The sequence below is a fragment of the Trichosurus vulpecula genome, chromosome 8 (genome assembly GCF_011100635.1).
Source record: "Trichosurus vulpecula isolate mTriVul1 chromosome 8, mTriVul1.pri, whole genome shotgun sequence".
NCBI classification, from domain to species: domain Eukaryota; kingdom Metazoa; phylum Chordata; class Mammalia; order Diprotodontia; family Phalangeridae; genus Trichosurus; species Trichosurus vulpecula.
Window position 1 is genome coordinate 42,484,509 of NC_050580.1, and position 19,915 is coordinate 42,504,423.

General features: G+C 40.6%; 1 protein-coding gene across 1 annotated transcript in view; it reads left to right on the forward strand.

Moving 5' to 3' along the window:
- The window catches only part of LOC118829468 (beta-microseminoprotein J1-like), a 45,690-nt gene extending 26,809 nt beyond the window's left edge, over positions 1 to 18,881 (forward strand). The window contains exons 2-4 of the mRNA XM_036736474.1: positions 16,541 to 16,646; positions 17,525 to 17,630; positions 18,752 to 18,881. Of these exons, the coding sequence (XP_036592369.1) occupies positions 16,541 to 16,646; positions 17,525 to 17,630; positions 18,752 to 18,881 (342 nt within the window). The remainder of the gene's footprint in view (positions 1 to 16,540; positions 16,647 to 17,524; positions 17,631 to 18,751) is intronic.
- The last annotated feature ends 1,034 nt before the right edge of the window (positions 18,882 to 19,915 follow it).

Consider the following 19,915-nt stretch of genomic DNA (forward strand, 5'->3'; position numbering starts at 1 on the left):
TCAACTTGTCTCCCACCAAGGAAGCCATACATCAAAGTGACAGTCAAGAGATTAAATGTGTGCCCCCAAAATGACCAAATTTAATTTTTATGGTATTAAAACTTAATTTGTGAAAAAGAAATGAATATTGAAATGGTGGCAGAGTCAGGATTAAAAGTCTAAGTCTCTAGACTAATAAGTGAAATCTTAAGAGTAAGGTAGCTGTCTTACACTGCAAAGCTGGGCATGTCTTAAGAAAAAAAACGAAAAAAGACCCATTCATAAGGTCAGATTGTGTTATACCAAGTTAGAATGAAGGGGAAAGACCAAGAAGATGAATAAAATAAAAGCCACTCAAGTTTATCTTTCTCTTTTTGCTGGAGAAGGGGGAACCAGGTGACAAAATGGATAGAATGTGGGCCTAGAGACAGGAAGATCTCAGTTCAAATCAGACCTCAGATACTTCCTAATTATATGAGCCTGGGCAAGTCACATAACCTCTATTTGCCTCAGTTTCCTCAACTGCAAAATAGGGATAATACTAGCACCCATTATCTCATCTAGGACTGGTGCAAGTATTAAACGAGATCATATTTGTAAAGCACTTAGCAAAGTGCCTGGTACATAGTAGGTGCTTAATAAATGCTTATTTTATTCCTTCCTGCTATGAGTACTGAATACTGCATACAATATCAGACTCAGTTTTTGTGTCAGTTGTTTTTGCTAAACAGTTTTTTTCACTGTTGGGAAGGAAAGAGGAAAAGGATAGAAATATGCAACACTTACTATATTAATAAAAGATATAAAATATTTTAAAAATAAAATGAATTTTACTCTGGTTACCTGCAATGGACACCAGGGCAGCTCCTTTTGGGTATGAACCATTCAGAACACAGATTCTACAGCTGACCAACACTGCCCAAAGATAGGCAGCTGGGTCATCCTAGACTTTCCATGAATCTTGACTTCCTTTGGACTGTTTGGGCCTATTTTGGAGGGCAGAAGTAGGCACAATAGATAGAAGTTGAAAAGAGGCAGATTGTAGCTCTTTACTCAAAGAAAGAACTGCCTAAGAATGCAGAACTGTCCATGAGTAATGGGCTCCCTCAGGAGACAATGACCATCCAAATCACCATTGGGATATTCAGCCTCAAGTGGAGGTTCCATAACCACTCATCAGTGATGCTGGAGACACAATTCTTCGTTTTAGTATAGGTTGGCCTAAATGGTTCCTAAGATCCCTTCTGGCTGCACAAACCTAAAAGTCTGTGAGCTATGAGATTAATGTGCATTGATTTTCTATTTGTTAATTCATTTCTTGACACAGGAGGATTAGTTTTAGTCTTCTCCCACTATTGCTGCATTTTCCTCGGAGGAGGCATTGAAAGTTCACAGCTTAGATTTTTGATATTTCTGAAGAGCTCAAAGCATATGGTAGCTATCATTTTTTCCTTCATTCTCATGTCACCTTTCCAAGGTGTCATTAGCTATAGGTAGAAAAACTCACTGACATATGATGACGGGAGCTAGGTGGCCAAGTAGATGGAGTGCCAGGCCTAGAATCAAAAAAGACCCAAGTTCAAATCTAGTCTATCACACTTCCTAGCTGTGTGACCCTGGGAAAGTCACCTAACTTCTGTTTGCCTTCATTTCCTCATCTGTAAAGAGGGGATATCAGGAAGACTCACTTTCCTAAGGTCAAATCCAGCCTCAGACACTTACTGGCTGTGTGACCCAGGGCAAGTCACTGTTTGCCTCAGTTTCCTCATCTGTGAAATGAGCTGGAGTAGGAAATGTAAAACCACTCCAGTATCTCCCCCAAGAAAACCCCAAATGGGCTCAGAAAGACTTAGAAATGTCTGAAATGACTGAACAACTACATCAGATGATCATGACGATGATGTTGGAACATTCACCCAAGGACACACTCTGAGCTGGAGGCTCCCTTCTCTACAAAGGGAAATGGGAATCTTGGGGAGTTCTAATGTCTTCCCTGCACAGTAGCCTAATTTGAGCCCCTGTGTTGGCCAACACATTTCTGTGTGTGCCAAGAGGCAGGGAGATCAGCCTTGCTCCCAGGCTCAGGCCTTCTATAGGCAGCAGAGAAAAGCATGGAGAGTACAGATTTCTGCCTTCTATTCCCCAGTGAGCATGGAGACATCTGGTCCACATTGTGTGTGCATATATTCCAAGAACTGGCTCTTATATTGTGACCATAGAATATGGTGGGCTGATAGAAAACCCTTCATTAGAGCACAGCATTGCAGTTCTGAGGAGCCTCTCTACCTGGGGACATTCCCCCCGATTGTATTGCCCTGTGTTGCATGTCCCTACAGAGAGAGTGATGCTTTGGACCATGCTATAAAGTATCTGAGGACTTAGTCACAGAAAGCACCAAAGGTTTGAGCAGTGATAACTGTATGTCCCAAGGTCTATGCCAACTGTGCCATCAATCACACCTTCGAACATCCAGCCTGAAGTGTTCCTTTGCAACCTCACCCACTGCGATTGGTCTTTTTCTACTTTCTCCTCCCCTTCATCATGTATATTTGACCATTCAGCAAAGTGGGAGATTCATGGCTCGAGAAGGAAGGAATTCTTGGATAACATCTCATTCAACTTCTAACCTCATTTAGGAATGACCTCTACAACATACCTGACAAAAGACTGTCAAGCTTCCTAATATAAGGGTTCTACTGCTGTGGACTTCATGGCTTCCCTAGTCTCTAACTAAAAATGTCTTGGTAGAGAATCTGTCCAAAACAATCTCACAGCCCCTGTGTGGAGGCTGGGGCAAAAAGGCTTCCATCAACTCCCATACTGCTCCCTTAATGGCCTGCAAATAAACCTAGAAATAAGGATAAAAGGTGATGGAGGTGAGGCATCTGGGCATGTTCTTTGTCCCTGCCTTATTTTGAAGATGTGCAAGAACAGATTTCTGACTTACATGTTGCATTCTGTCTAATACAAACCACATTGGTTCCCTACATCTCCTTGTACCTGGGTGATCTCAGCAGCCTCCTAGCTCTTCTGCTTACCTTCAGTTTCTATCTCTTCCAATCATTCTTACCTGCCAGATTAATCTTGAACCTCATCTTTCATCATGACAGCCCTCTGCTCAATAAACTTGAATAACTTTGCTTTGAAGGCTAAGTATGAAATCCAAATACCTCTGCCTGCCTTTCCACACTCTGCAGAATCCATCTTTACCCAGTACTTTCCAATTTATTTCCCTTTGATCCCCAACATTCACCCTCAGATTGAGTCAGCCTGGTTTCCGCTTTGTACCTTACCCAGGCCATAGTCAGACCCACTTTTGTAAGCTACTTCCCTGTTCCCCTTGGTTGGAATGTTGTACTTTCTCTCCTCTGTTGACTTATGTTCATTCTACCCAACCTTTAAAGACCCATTTAAAACCATCCTCCTCCACCAACCTGCCTCTAACTGTGCCATCTGTCACAGAGCTCCTATCTTCTTGTACATCTCTAGAACTTGCAGTCTGCCCCATAAAACTGAGACTATAATTATTTACTCAATTGTGAATATAATAGACTTTGTCACATGTCTTCCTGAAATCCAGATGCACTGGGTATGCCCTATTTCCCTGCCATACCAAGCTAGGACTGCTATTCAAAAGGAAATGACATGATTGGGGTAGGATGACTTATTCAGTCTTGGCCCAGTGCTTTTCCCATGGCCCTTCACTGACACAGGTCTCCAGTGCCTTCCAACTATGCACAGATGGATGTGATAATCATTCTTGTTTCGCTCCCTAGGTCAGTAGGGACCATGTGTCCTACTGCTACATGTCTCATTCTGTGAGACAGCTTGACATAGTGGGTGGAGCCAAGAAGATCTGGGTTCAAGTCCCATGTCTAAGACTTATTGTCAAAGTGACCTCTCAGTGCCCTAGGGCCCTTACTAAGACTATATGTAGAGCTTAGCTGCATTGGTAGAGGGGGTTTCCTTACCACAGAGCTCCCTATCCCAATGAAATCAGTCCCTGTTCCCTAGCCCACATTCTATCCAACACAGAGCTAGCTAGATCCATGGACAAGATTCACTGAATTCTCATTGACTGTGGGAGGGCCTCTACAGAAATACAATCCTCATGCCTCATGGGGGCATGGAGGCAGGGGTGTGCTGGTGTCAGCTCAGACTCCTATGAGCTGTTTGTTAATTTCTCACTAAATGCATCAACACCTTGGAAACTGCCAAAAATCCAAAGCAGGACTGGATTTATTGTTGTGTTGATAATCTAGACTTAAGAAAGGGATGGAGAAATTATAAATAATACTGAGTGAATATAAAAGTTAGTCATGAGTACAGTAGTGACAGGAAAGCTTGTCTAATGGGCAAACATTCATACAGGCACTCAATAAATATTTGATGAGTGAATGAATTAGTCAGAAATCTGGTGAGTGTGGGTGTCACTGCTCAGCACACCAGGGGCCTGGTTGTTCCCATGAAACCATAAGTAGGCTTACTCTAAGGTAAAGGCTGCCAGGGAGGGAGTCCTGGCATTGTTACAAAGAAAGGTGTCTGACCTACAGGTTAAAAAGTTATATATTAACATACTGGAGCAGTCTAAAATGGTGTGTCTGAAATGATTAATTCACTTGTGTTAAAAACAGAAAAATCAGATTTCAGGATGAATTAATGGTAAAAGCTCTCTCCCCTCTCATTTTTCAGACAGTCTGATTTTAAGTCACAAAACATGAAGACACAAAACAGGAGGAGTGCTCAAAGTCCCTGAATTGGAAGGGACCTCAGAAGGCATCTTGTTCCATCAGTCCCTGAGCAGGTATGTGCTCTAAGCATCCCCTCTGTCTAGCCTCCAGTGAGGGGGAGCTCATCCCCTCTCCAGGCAGCCCATTCCGTGTTGGAACAACTCTAAGTATAGGTAAATTTTTCCTTCATTGAGCCTATATCTGCCGCTCTGTACTTTCTGCTTGCTACTCCTAGTTTGGGCATCTTGGGGTAATCAGAAAAAGTCTAATGATTATTAATTAGATTCCTAATCCCTCTTTCTTATGGCATCACATTCAAATCTATGAAGACTATCATGTCCTCCTTTCAGCTTAAAAACCACCAATCCCTTCAGTGGCTCCTCATGTGATATGGGTTATCATCCCCTTACCCAGCATATCTCAAGAAATATTGTGAGATTTGACCTGTTGCTGGGCCCTAGCTGGCAGAGGGCACACCATTTTGGCCACTGATTGGCCTGCCTGTCTTAACCAATGATAGACCTGGGAAGTTCCCGTGTTCTCAACAATTGCCTTGGTTGGCTACACTTAGATATAGGAATGTGAGCTTAGCAAACTTCATCTAATCCAGGTGTGGAAGGTTAGCAAAAGACTTTCCTGATCACAAAGTCCTTGTGATCGAGCAGGTGGGTGTCAGTCCAGACCACCTGCTGGATGACTACTCCTCAGGGCCCCCTCCCACTCAGGTCCTGTGAATTAGCCCAGCAAGAACAATCACCTATAAAGTCAATGACCCTGGAGATGTGCAATCTCGAAGGGGATGCACTGCCCAAGGCCCTGAGGCATCTCTATGGGACTGAAGAGTAAGGAGCCACACACACTTACATACCTAAGAGTAATAACGCACCTGAATTGTGATCATTCCTTCTTGGTTCCACCTCACCATACCATGATTTACTCTGGATTTAGCTGAAGCCCAGGAAAGGAAGCTTGAGGTCATTGATGACCCTGATGCTGTGGATATTGGCCCAGGTTTCCACTGCAGCCAAAATCATCAGCACATACTGGGCCTAAAATGCTCATTGTAGAGGTGGCAAGCAGATGGAATATATCATGTCCAAGAGGGCACAGGCAGGGTCAGCGCCAAGGTAACCTGTGACCTAAATGACACTTGTCTCTGCCTCCATACCTCATCATAGACTCTCTCTGCCCCCTCCATCCTCTGAAGTCCCACTTCACACCTGCTGCTCAGAGGACCCAACTGTGGTGATCCAACCAAAGCCAGCTCTAGCCTCTTCCTGATATAAAAATGTCCTGTCCTGGCTCCCTTCCTACTGAGCCATAGTCTTAATGAATTGTTCTACTGGAAACCAGGGGATAAGGCAAGGAATAAGCACTCATAGAGCAATTAGGAGATGACAGGTACTGTGCCAAACTCTTTTCGTTAACATCTCATTTGACCCTCTCAAAAATTTCTTAAGGTGGATACAATTATTAGCCCTATTTTAGAGTTAGGGAAACTGAAGAAACAAAGGTTAAATGACTTGCCCAGATTCACACAGCATTGTCCAAGGCCAAATTTGAACTCAGATTTTCCAGACTAGCACTTTATCTATGTTCCACTAACTACCTGTAACCTAAAATGAGACAAAAGGGAGATGCTTCCACCCCTCAAGGAGCTCATATTCTACTAAGGTGAATAGAAGATATATTAAAAATGCATATATTCACACTGACACAGGGAGTCATTAAATGCTCCTGGAAGGAAGAGAAAGCTCTGACATTTGAGAAGGGGGAAGGGATTTCCAGAGATCGAGGTGAGAAGGGAGAACATTTTATGCATTGGTGGGGAACAACAGCCTCCTGCAAAGGCTTGAGGGCAGGAGATGGGAAACTGAACCTGGGAACCTGTATGTTGCTTCCAATGGTGGATTATTATGGAGAAGTGCAGAATGTTTGAGGACATGCTCCTAATTTGTTGAGGGATATATCATGGAGGATGAACAAGTTCTCACAAGACATCCTTTCATGGCATGGCCAGAGCCAGAATCCTGGACCACATAGGACCATCTGTCTCATCCAATGGGTGATTCTGATAGTTTAGTGTTCTTGCAGGGATAGAGCAAGTTTATTTAAGTGGGGTGGAGATCTAATCCATCACACAACTAACAATTCATACTGCACCATTCTTTCTAGTTGGCAACCTCACCTTTGTTTATACAAGAGTATTTGCCATTTTTATGTGTTCTATTTCCACTTGAATGTTATTGCAAGATGATTGCAATCTCCTTCTACTACATATACAGAAAGAGAGAGAGAGAGAGAGAGAGAGAGAGTCCTGACCTGGTTTCCTTCAGGTGCAACAGCCCCCTGGAACAGAGAGGCTGCTAAGACACAATGTCAAGTAACAAGGTCCATCCCTGAAGAGAAATGAAGATATATTACTGGGTTTTTGTGAGGTAGGGATTTGGGTTTCTCCTGAAAGTTGTGAAGTCCTCAATGGGACTGCTTGTCAAATTTCCCCTTGGGCTTCCTGTAGAGAGGCAGTATGATGTAATGGAAAGGGAAGAGGGCTAAGAGTTGGGAAGCTCAGGGTTCAAGACCTGCCTCTGATATATCCTAGTCCTCTATGTTCCACTTATCTCTCTAGGTCTAAAAGTGGCAGAGGACTCATCTATCTGCCTTGGTAGAGACAATTCCACTCCTGAAGCCCCCACCATCGATTAAATCACAGATAGGTTATTTTTTTATCTCAATTGTAAACTGCCACTTGCTTACATACTGCCATACGCAAAGTCCGTTTTCAGAATGCCCCTCTGCAGGCTACTGCCTTCTACTCAGCCATGTCAGCAACAGCCTACCCCTGTACGCATATGACTTGCACCTACAGTCAGGCCAAAATCTGTGCCAATGTCACCAACCCTGTCAATTTCCCCACTTCTCTCAAAAACCTCTTTCCCTCCCAAATACATTTTTTCCAGGTATAAGAATTCATTCTTGGATCTAGCTTAACAAATAGTGGCATATGAATAGTATGAAAATTATTGTCCTTTAAGAAAAGACAAATATGAAGAAATCAAAGAAATGTGGAAGGACATGAATGCACAGATGCAGAGTTAAGAAAGCAGGCTTCGGAAAATTATGTACCAAATTAGTATAGTAATGGAAATGGAAAGAAGCCCTAAAAGTCCTCTGAACTCAGATGAAATGCAATGAACAATATTGCTTCAATAGGACAAGAGACAAAATATGTTTATTATTATTATATATTATTATTAATATTAAGAATTGCATTAATATTCTATTAAGCAATATGATATATGCAGTGAGAATAGCTAGTATTTTTCAATTAATTAATTTATTTATTTATTCATTCATTCACTTATTTTCTTAAACATCTCCCAATTACATTTTTTTATTTCATTTTTGGAATTCCATACTTTATTATTTAATATTTTTTAGTTTTTAGCACTGATTTCCACACTATTTTGAGTTACAAATTTTCTCCCCATTTCTACCCTCCCCCCACTCCAAGATGGCATATATTCTGATTGCTCCATTCCCCATTCACCCCTCCCTTCTGTCATGCCACTCCCGCTCCCCCCATCCCTTTTCCCCTTACTCTCTTGTAGGACAAGATAGATTTCTATGCCCCATTGCCTGCATATCTTACTTCCAAGTTGCATGGAAAAACAACACTTTTTTAAGCATCTGCTTTTAAAACTTTGAGTTCCAAATTCTCTCCCCTCTTCCCTCCCCACTCACTCTCCCTAAGAAGGCAACCAATTCAACATGGGCCACACATGCATCATTATGCAAAACATTCCCATAAATAGTCATATTGTGAAAGACTAACTGTATTTCCCTTCATCCTATCCTGTCCCCTTTTATTGAATTTTCTCCCTTAACCCTGTCCCTTTTCAAAAGTGTTTGCTTTTCATTACTTCTTCCCCCTATCTGCCCTCCCTTCTATCATCACCCCTTTCTTATCCCCTTCCCCCTACTTTCATGTGGGTGAGATACCTAATTGAGTGTTTATGTTATTCCCTCCTCAAGTCAAATCTGATGAAAGCAAGATTCTCTCATTCCCCCTCACCTGGCTGCTCTTCCCCTCCAACAAACTGCTTTTTCTTGCCACTTTTTTTTTCCTTATTTTTTTTAATTTTTTTAATTCATTTTTTTTTATTTTTAGTTTACAATACATGGTTCTACATAATTTTGAGATCCAGATTTTCTCTGCTCCCTCCCCCTCCCTCCCCAAGACAGCATGGAATCTCATATAACTACCATGTATAACTTCGCATTGAATTAATTTATACACTAGTCAAATTGTGGAGAATTATGACCAATGGAGTGAATCATGAGAAAGAAGAGACAGAACCAAAAAAAAAATCCAAAAACAAAAACAAAAGAGAAGAAAAAAGGCGAGCATGAAGTGTGCCTCAATCTGCATTCAAATTTCACACTTCTTTCTCTGGATGAAGATAGCATTCTCCATCGTGAGTCCCCTGGAGTTGTCCTTGCACCTTACGTTGCTGAGAAGAGCGAAGTATGTCAGGGTTGGTCATCACAGAATCCATATATCTGTGGTTGTATACAATGTTCTCCTGGCTCTGCTCCACTCACTCAGCATTATATCGTGTAGGTTTTTCCAGACTGTTACGAAGTCCATATCATCCCCGTTTCTTATGGCACAATAGTATTCCATCACCTTCATATACCACAGCTTGTTCAGCCATTCCCCAATTGATGGGCATCTCTTTGATTTCCATTTCTTAGCTACCACAAAAAGAGCTGCTATAAATATCCTTGTACATATGGTTCCTTTTCCCCTTGTGTGATTTCTTTGGGATACAACCCTAGAAGTGGTATTGCTGGGTCAAAGGGTATGAACATTTTTATAGCCCTTTGGGCATAGTTCCAAATTGCTCTCCAAAATGGCTGGATCATCTCACAACTCCACCAGCGATGTAACAATGTTCCAATTTTCCCACATCCTCTCCAGCATTTGTCATCCTCTTGTTTTGTTATTTTAGCCAATCTGACAGGAGAGATGTGGTATCTAAGAGTTGTTTTGATTTCCATTTCTCTAATCAGTAGTGATCCAGAGCATTTTGTCATATGCCTATAGATAGCTTTAATTTCTTCCTCTGAAAACTGCCTGTTCATATCCTTTGACCATTTCTCAATTGGGGAATGGCTTGTATTCCTATATATTTGGCTCAGTTCCCTGTATATTTTAGAAATGAGGCCTTTATCAGAGAAACTAGTTGCAAAGATTTTCTCCCAATTTTCTGCTTCCCTTCTAATTCTTGTTGCATTGGCTTTTTTTGTACAAAAATCTTTCAATTTAACATAATCAAAATTATCTATTTTGCATTTTGTAATGCTCTCTATCTCTTGTTGGGTCATGAATTCTTTACTTTTCCATAAATCTGATAAGTAAACTATTCCTTGCTTTCCCAAATTACTTATAGTATCAGATTTTACTCCTAAATCATGAACCCATTTTGACTTTATTTTGGTGTATGGTGTGAGATATTGGTCTATGCCCAGTTTCTGCCCTACCATTTTCCAATTTTCCCAACAGTTTTTGTGAAATAGTGAATTATTAGCCCAGAAGCTGGCCTCTTTGGGTTTATCAAAGAGTAGATTGCTAAACTTGTTGATTTCTCCTTCTTGTGTACCTATCCTATTCCACTCATCCACACCTCTATTTCTTAACCAGTACCAGGAAGTTTTGATGACTGCTGCTCTGTAGTACAGTTTAATATCTGGTATGGCAAGGCCACCTTCTCTAGCATTTCTTTTCATTAATACCGTAGATATTCTAGACCTCTTGTTTTTCCAGATGAATTTTGTTATTACTTTGTCCAGCTCAGTAAAATAATTTTTGGTAGTTCGATTGGTATGGCACTGAATAGATAGATTAATTTAGGTAAAATTGTCATTTTTATTATATTAGCTCGGCCTAACCATGAGCAACTGATATTTTTCCATTTATTTACGTCTGATTTTATTCGCGTGAAAAGTGTGTCATAGTTATGCTCATATAGGCCCTCGGTTTGTCTTGGCAAATAGACTCCCAAATATTTTATAGTGTCTATAGTAACTTTGAATGGAATTTCTCTTTCTATCTCTTGCTGTTGGGCTTTGTCAGTAATGTATAGGAATGCTGAGGATTTATGTGGGTTTATTTTATATCCTGCAACTTTGCTAAAGTTGTTTATTATTTCAAGTAGTTTTTTACTTGATTCTCTAGGATTCTCTAAATAAATCATCATATCATCTGCAAAAAGTGATAATTTAGTTTCTTCTTTTCCTATTCTAATTCCTTCAATTCCTTTTTCTCCTCTTATTGCTACAGCTAAAGTTTCTAGTACCAAATTGGATAATAGGGGTGATAATGGACATCCTTGTTTCACCCCGATCTTATTGGGAATGTATCTAGCATATCCCCATTACAGATAATGCTTGTGGATGGTTTTAGGTAGATACTATTTATAATTTTAAGGAAGGTTCCTTGAAAAGGGTGAGGTCACCTCTAATGAAGAGGAAATCAAAACAACAATTAGGAATTATTTTGCCCAACTGTATGCCCATAAATTTGACAACCTTAGAGATATGGATGAATATCTACAAAAACATAAACTGCCCAGGTTAACAGAAAAGGAAGTAAAATTTCTTAATAACCCCATCTCAGAAAAAGAAATTGAGCATGCCATCAATGAACTCCCTAGGAAAAAATCTCCAGGGCCAGATGGTTTTTGCAGGTGAATTCTATAAAACATTTAAAGAACAACTAATTCCTATACTTTGTAGACTATTTAGGAAAATAGGTGAAGAAGGAGTCCTACCAAATTCTTTTTATGACACCAATATGGTACTAATACCCAAACCAGGTAGAGTCAAAACAGAGAAAGACAATTATAGACCAATTTCTCTAATGAATATTGATGCAAAAATTTTAAATAAAATATTAGCAAAAAGACTGTAGCAAATCATCACGAGAATAATACACTATGACCAGGTAGGATTTATTCCAGGAATGCAAGGCTGGTTCAATATTAGGAAAACTATTAGCATAATTGACCATATCAACAACAAAACTAGCAGAAACCATATGATCCTCTCAATAGATGCAGAAAAAGCCTTTGACAAAGTACAACACCCATTCCTATTAAAAATACTAGAAAGCATAGAAATAAGTGGAACCTTCCTTTCTTGCCACTTTTATGTGACATAATTTACCTCATTCTATCTCAAATGTATTCCTCACTTATCCCTTAGTTTTATTTTATTTTTTTAGAAATCATCCCTTAATATTGAACTCACCCTGAGCCCTCTATATATGCATGTATGTATGTATGTATGTATGTATGTATGTATATTTCCTTCAACTACCCTAATACTGAGAAAGGTCTCGTGAATTACACACATCATTTTTCCATGTACGAATGTCAGCAAAACAGTTCCACTTTAGTAAGTCCCTTATAAATTTTCTTTCTTGTTTACTTTTTCATGCTTCTCTTGATTCTTGTGTTTGAAAGTCAAATTTTCTATTTGGCTCTGGTCTTTTCACTGAGAAAGCTTGAAAGTCCTCTATTTTATCGAAAATCCAGATTTTGCCTTGGAGCATTATACTCAGCATTAACTCCTTTGAACTCCACAATATCATATTCCAAGCCCTTCGATCCCTTAAGGTGGAAGCTGCTACATCTTGTGTTATCCTGATTGTATTTCCACAATACTCAAATTGTTTCTTTCTGGCTGCTTGCAGTATTTTTCTTCTTGACCTGGGAATTCTGGAATTTGGTGACATTATTCCTAGAGGTTTTCTTTTGGGGATCTTTTGCAAGAGGCGATCAGTGGATTCTTTCAATATCTATTTTACCCTCTGGCTCTAGAATATCAGGGCAGTTCTCCTTGATAATTTCTTGAAAGATGATGTGTAGGCTCTTTTTTTTATCATGGCTTTCAGGTGGTCCACTAATTTTTAAATTATCTCTCCTGGATCTATTTCCCAGGTCAGTGGTTTTCCCAATGAGATATTTCACATTGTCTTCCATTTTTTCATTCCTTTCATTCTGTTTTATAATATCTTGATTTCTCATAAAGTCACTAGCTTCCAGTTTCCCCAATCTAATTTTTTTTATTTTTTATTTTTTTTTATTTAAATTTATTTATTTAAACATATTTGGTTTTCAGCATTGATTTTCACAACAGTTTGAATTACAAATTTTCTCCCCATTTCTACCCTCCCCCCCACTCCAAGATGGCATATATTCTGGTTGCCCTGTTCCCCAGTCAGCCCTCCCCTCTATCATCCCCCTCCCCTCTCTTCCCCTTTTCCCTTCCTTTCTTGTAGGGCAAGATAAATTTCTATGCCCCATTGCCTGTGTATCTTATTTTTTAGTTGCATGCAAAAACTTTTTTTTGTTGTTTTTGAACATCTGTTTTTAAAACTTTGAGTTCCAAATTCTCTCCCCTCTTCCCTTCCCACCCACCATCCCTAAAAAGTTGAGCACTTCAACCTAGGCCACGCATGTATCATTATGTATAACCCTTCCACAATACTCATGTTGTGAAAGGCTAACTACATTTTGCTCCTTCCCAACCCATCCCGCTTTATTGAATTTTCTCCCTTGACCCTGTCCCCTTTCCAAAGTGTTTGTTTTGATTACCTCCACCCCCATCTGCCTTCCCCTCCATCATCCCCCCCCCTTTTTTATCTTCCTCCCTCTTCTTTCCTGTGGGGTAAGATACCCAACTGAGTATGTATGGTATTCCCTCCTCAGGCCAAATCTGATGAAAGCAAGGTTCACTCATTCCCCCCTCACCTGCCCTCTCCCCTCCTCCCACAGAACTGCTTCCTCTTGCCACCTTTATGCGAGATAATCCACCCCATTCTATCTCTCCCTATCTCCCTCTCTTAGTATGTTGCTCTCTCATCCCTTAATTTCATTTTATTTCTTTTAGATATCTTCCCTTCATCTTCAACTCATCCTGTGTCTGCTCTCTCTCTTTTACATATATATATATGTATATATATATATATAAACACACATATATATATACATACATACATACACATGCGTACATATACACATAGATACATACATACATACACATTCACTTATATATATACATAAACATATATATATGCATATTCCCTTCAACTACCCTAATACTGAGGTCTCATGAATCATACACATCATCTTTCCATGTAGGAATGTAAACAAAACAGTTCAACTTTAGTAAGTCCCTTGTGATTTCTGTTTCTTGATTACCTTTTCATGCTTCTCTTGATTCTTGTGTTTGAAAGTCAAATTTTCTATTCAGTTCTTGTCTTTTCACTGAGAAAGCTTGAAAGTCCTCTATTTTATTGAAAATCCATATTTTGCCTTGGAACATGATACTCAGTTTTGCTGGGTAGGTGATTCTAGGTTTTAATCCTAGCTCCATTGACCTCCGGAATATCGCATTCCAAGCCCTTCGATCTCTTAATGTAGAAGCTGCCAGATCTTGGGTTATTCTGATAGGGTTTCCACCATATTCAAATTGTTTCTTTCTGGCTGCTTGCAGTATTTTCTCCTTGATCTGGGAGCTCTGGAATTTGGCGACAATATTCCTAGGAGATTTCTTTTTGGGATCTATTTGAGGAGGTGATCGATGGATTCTTTCAATTTCTATTTTGCCCTGTGGCTCTAGAATATCAGGGCAGTTATCCTTGATAATTTCTTGAAAGATGGTATCTAGGCTCTTTTTTTGATCATGGCTTTCAGGTAGTCCAATAATTTTTAAATTATCTCTCCTGGATCTATTTTCCAGGTCAGTGGTTTTTCCAAGGAGATATTTCACATTGTCTTCCAATCTAATTTTTAAGGTAATATTTTCTTCAGTGGTCTTTTGGACCTTCTTTACCATTTGACTCATTCTGCCTTTCAAAGCATTCTTCTCCTCATTGGCTTTTTGGAGCTGTTTTGCTATTTGAATTAGTCTATTTTTTAAGGTGTTATTTTCTTCAGTATTTTTTTGATCTCCTTTGGCAAATCATTGACTTGTTTTTCATGATTTTCTTGTATAACTCTTGTTTCTCTTCCCAATTTTTCCTCTAATTCTCTTACTTGCTTTTCCAAATCCTTTTTGAGCTCTTCCATGACCTGAGAACAATTCATCTTTTTCTTCGAGGCTTTTGATGTAGGCTGACTTTGACTTTGTTGACTTCTTCTGGCTATATGTTTTGATCTTCTTTGTCCCCCAAAAAAAAATATTCCAAAGTCTGAGTCTGCATCTGAGTCCATTTTCGCTGCCTGTTCATGTTCCCAGCCAACTACTTGACCCTTGAGCTTTTTGTCAGGGTATGACTGCTTGTAGAGTAGAGAGTACTTTGTCCCAAGCTTAAGGGGCTGCACTGCTGTTTTCAGAACTACTTCTACACAGTAAACACTGTCACACCAGGACGCCTCCTCCCATAAGAATTGCCAACCCAGACTGCAACCTAGAATCAAGCAGGCTCTGCACTCCTGCTCTGATCTGCCCCTTACTTCCTCCAACAGGGTGGGCCTGGGGCTGGAAGCAACTGCAGCTGGGGTTCTGGAAGCAGCCACAGAGCTCCACCACTTCCTTGCCCCTGGGGCTAGGGCTGACCACACACCCCTTTCACTCTCTGATGTTGCAGTTTTTCCACTAACCTTCTCTGTTGGCTTGGGTGTTTGTGGCTTGAGAAGTCCGGCAACTGCCACAGCTCAATGATTCAGGGCCCTACCACCTGGTGCGGCCCACGCTGGGTTGTGCTCTGCTCTGCTCTCAGTTCCGTGTGATAGACCCTTCCCAGTGACCATCCAAGCTTTCCTGGGCTGGAGCCCTGCTTCCCTCTGCTATTTTATGGGTTCTGCAGCTCTAGAATTTATTCAGAGCTATTTTTTACAGGTGTCTGGAGGGACCTGGGAGAGAGCTTGAGCAAGTCCCTACTTTCCAGTCGCCATCTTGAATAGCTAGTATTTATAGTGCATCTCCTATGTGCCAGGCACTGTGCTAAGGGCTTTCCAATTATTATCTCATTTGATCCTCACAACCCCCTGAGAAAGTAGCTGCTATCATCTCCATTTTACAATTCAGGAAACTGAGGCAAGCAGAGGCAAAAATTGACTTGCCCAGGGCCACACAGCATTTGTCTCCTCTTGTCAGAAAAGTGGATGAATATGGAGGCAGAAGTTAAAATATACAGTGGTGCAGTGGATATTTGGACTCACTATGACACAGTCTTGAACCATGACTCAGCCACTAGTTTGTGGTCTCTGAACAAGCCAGAGTCTTATTAAGGTCTCGTCAAAGGCCTGATTCCTCATCTGCAAAATGAGGGTGCTAGACTTAATGATCTCTAAGTTCCTTTGTAGCTCTAGATCTAAGATCCTGGTATACTATGAGGCATAATTGTTTAACTGTGTTGGTTGGTTTTGCTTGAATGTTTTTGCAATAATAGCACTTTTCCAATTTTCTCTCATTTGGTCCTCACAATACTTCTAGGATGCTATTTTGTTGAAATTTTACAGATGAGGAAACTGAGGCAGATAGACTAAGTGACTTGCCCAGCATCCCACAGTTGGTGTCTGAGGCCAGATTGACCTCAAGCCTTCCTGCCTTGATGTCCAGTCCTTTACTCATTATACGCCCTGGTAGACTTTGTTATTACTAAGGATGGGTCCATTGCCAGGAAGATACTCTATATTGGGCAGTGACTGTGGAATAACATAGGAGAGCAGGTATAATACATGAAAATGACCAAAAACTCTGGTCAGTTTCCCTCATCAACCACCTTGAGTTTTTATCTTTTCTGTTTTTTTTAATAGAACACTATGCTAGGTGTTCTCTTTGCCTTGGCTATCTTTGTGATCTTTTGTGATGCTTGGTGCACAGTAACACCCTTGGAGATCAGTCCAGGGGGTGGAGCAGAAGGTAAGTTTTTGTTGACAACTACTTCCTGTCTCTAGGGTTAGAAGGATTTGTTTAGCAGAAAAAGGGACTGGGGCAAGCTTGAATGGCCTATCTGTGTCCATTAGACCAAGCCCCATGGGACAGGAGAAGTGGGCAAAAGGTAGGAAAAGTGGACTTAATCTAAAGATGTTCCTGAGATAGAGAAACCAGTCAGCTGTGTAAATATATATGTCAGGTCTTTCCCCCATCCTGTTTCTTCTATCACACAACTAAAAGGCAGTACTTATTTTCTATATATGATATGTTTCTAAGGGCAGCATGTGTTGTTGGTTAGAAAGCTAGGATGGAAGTTTGGAATATCTGGGCTTAAATCCCACTTCTGACACCTGGCTAGCTTTGTGATGCTGAGCAAAACAATAGCTCTCTCTGTGCCTCAAGCACTTACCTACTTAGTCACTCAATTCATCAAACATCTACTAAACACCTACTGTGTGCAAAAGATTACAGCTACAATGGTAAAATCAATCATGGAAAGAAAATTAAAATGGAAAGAAAAGAAACCCTAAAAAGCCCCTGCCTTCATGGAGCTTATGTCCTACTGCTGATCAGCTAACACTTATTTTGTAAATTAGTATACTAGATGTTTCCAGTTGTCACTGGGAAGGCTTGGGGAATGACTTAAGGGCTGCTCTTAACTGAATTGGTTGAGAAGTATTAGAGGAGGTTGACAAAGGAAATGGTAGAACCTCCTTTGAAGGTATTTAAAAGTGGCCCAGATTTTCCATTGTTAGGATGGTTTAGTGTGGTACCATTCAACGTGGCCTTAAGGACGTGGTAAAATCTTTTCTAGAGGCATCAATTGCAATTTAACATAAGATTTGCCATGTGTTCTTTCTTAGGTTGCATGGATTCTAATAGTGTAATGCACAACTTTGACACTCAATGGGAATCTAATTGTATGAGCTGTTCATGTGATGCAAGAGTTGGACTAAGTTGCTGCAGCAAGTAGGTTGGGGCCTGGTCCTAAATAGATATAAAATGACAGAATTTCCCAGCTGGAAGGGACCTCAGAGGCTATGGAGTAGAACCTATCTGGAAACTAGAAACTCTACTCAACAAGTGGCTGTTGGGACATCATTTGAAGGCCTTCAGTGAGGGCAGCTCCTTCTCCTTTTGGAGAGTTCTCATGGTTAGGAAGCTTTCCTCCCATTACACTTAATTAAAAACAGACTCTTCTCAGCCTCCATCCCCAGCTCTCAACTCTACCCCCTGAGGCCAAGGAAGCTGAGCAAGTCTCTTCCCTCTTCCCTGTGACAGAAGGTTCCCTTTTCAGGCTATGATTCCTGTATTGATCCTTTTATAACACTTTTTCATTCTCTTCATATTTGTCATCCTGTGAATGCGCCCCAGATAATCAATTTCCTCCCTAGAAGGTTACTCCTTGAACTGGGCATGACGTTCTGGCTGTGATCCAATCAGGAAAAAGCAGAGCAAAACTTTCACCTCACTAATGGAAACATCTCATGGAGCATTGGGCTTGATATTTGGAAGACCTGAGTTCAAATCCTTGCTCAGAAACATACATGTTATCTGTGTGACCTTGGGCAAGTCATTGGACTTTTGTGAGCCTCTGTTTCCTTGTCCACTAAAACAGAGGACTTTGACCTTGATGAGTTATAAAGTCTTTTCCAGTTTGAAATCTAGGATGTATGATACTTTTCTGTTGAAATCTCAACTCATACCCTGACTATCTGTGTGACCTTGGGCAAGTCACTTGACCAATCTCAGCCTGTTTCCTCATCTGTTAAAAAAAAGAGGCATTTGGACTTGGTGACTGACCTCTAAGGTGCCTTCCAGTTTGAAATCTAGGGTCTGTTATCCTTTTCTATTTACATCCAAGATCAGAAACTTCTTAGCTGCATGATCCTGTGTAAGCTAACTAGCACCTAGGACCTAATGTGTTCTCCATTTATACTTGTGGGTAGATTCATATGACTCATTAGGTGGATGGGAAGGACAGGTGGGAAATTCCTAGAGGTTGTCTGCAATAATGGTAAGAGTCTTAAGAAATTATTCATCATTTCCCAAGGACCCACCCTGATCTTCGCCCAATTTTCTTCCAACAGGGTGATGAGGCCTACAGGCTATGACGAAGTTAAGTGCAAGGAAATTTTCAACAAGGAGACCTGTACAATTGCTGTTGTAGAGAAGGTCGATCCCACTGTATCCTGTGAAGTCACAGGTTCCATAGGTTAACAACTCCACCTGCTCCTCCTGATGTTACTACCAAAATCATTGGATCCCAATGGAACTTGTCCACACTTGAAGCATTGCCTCTTTCCTTGGAATTCAGAACATCAGGGGGCTGGGAACCATGTGGGCATACCTTGGATCTTCATTCTATTGAAAACATTGTCAAGTCTTAGGCACATTGATTCAAACCACAAAGTGATACCAGCTGATGATGAATGCCCAAAGAAAATATATTGTCCTATAGCATGAAATGAATCTGTTCTTTTCTTTTTAAATAGCAATGTCCAATTTCAGTATAGAAGTGGGGTCTTTCTCTGGGGCAATTCCTAAAACATACACTTTGGGATTCAAAAGGAAAGGAAGAAGGGAGGGAGGAAGGAAGGAATGGAGGGAGGGAAGGAGGGACAGAAGGAAGCTATGGAAGGAGAGAGGGATGGAGGGAGGAAGGAAGAAAAGAGAATAATAAATATGGATATGTAGAGAGATGGATAGAGATAGAGAAATAGAAAGATAGAGATGGATAGAGAGAGGCATGGATAGTACTAGAGAGATACAGAGATAAAAAGAAATTAGACAGATAAATAAAGAGACAGACATAGCAAGGGAGTGTTTCAACAATCGGGCTAGCAGCTGGTGTGGGGGTGTAAAACCAACAACAATCAGCTCACAGAATGCTGCAAGCCCAGGTTCTCTTGATCTGCTTTACTAAGGAAAGCAATGTTAAGGGGTTAACATTCTCAATTTAATACAACATACAAATATCATTCACTTAGTTCAGGGGGAAAAGCCAGCATCCTGAACTTCAGAGCAAGTACAAATAAATTACAAACAGCAAGAGACAGACCTTGTCTGATTCAAATCTCAACTCATAGTTACCAGAGTTTAACAAAGTCTGAACATCTGGGTTTACAAGCCAGAGGGCTCTTAGCTACAGCTGCCCGGAGTCTCCATATCAGTGCACCACCAAGAGTGAGAACCCTAAGCAAATAGCTCTATCTTTGTTTTTTAGGCACTCTTTAGCCTTCATCAAACGTCAT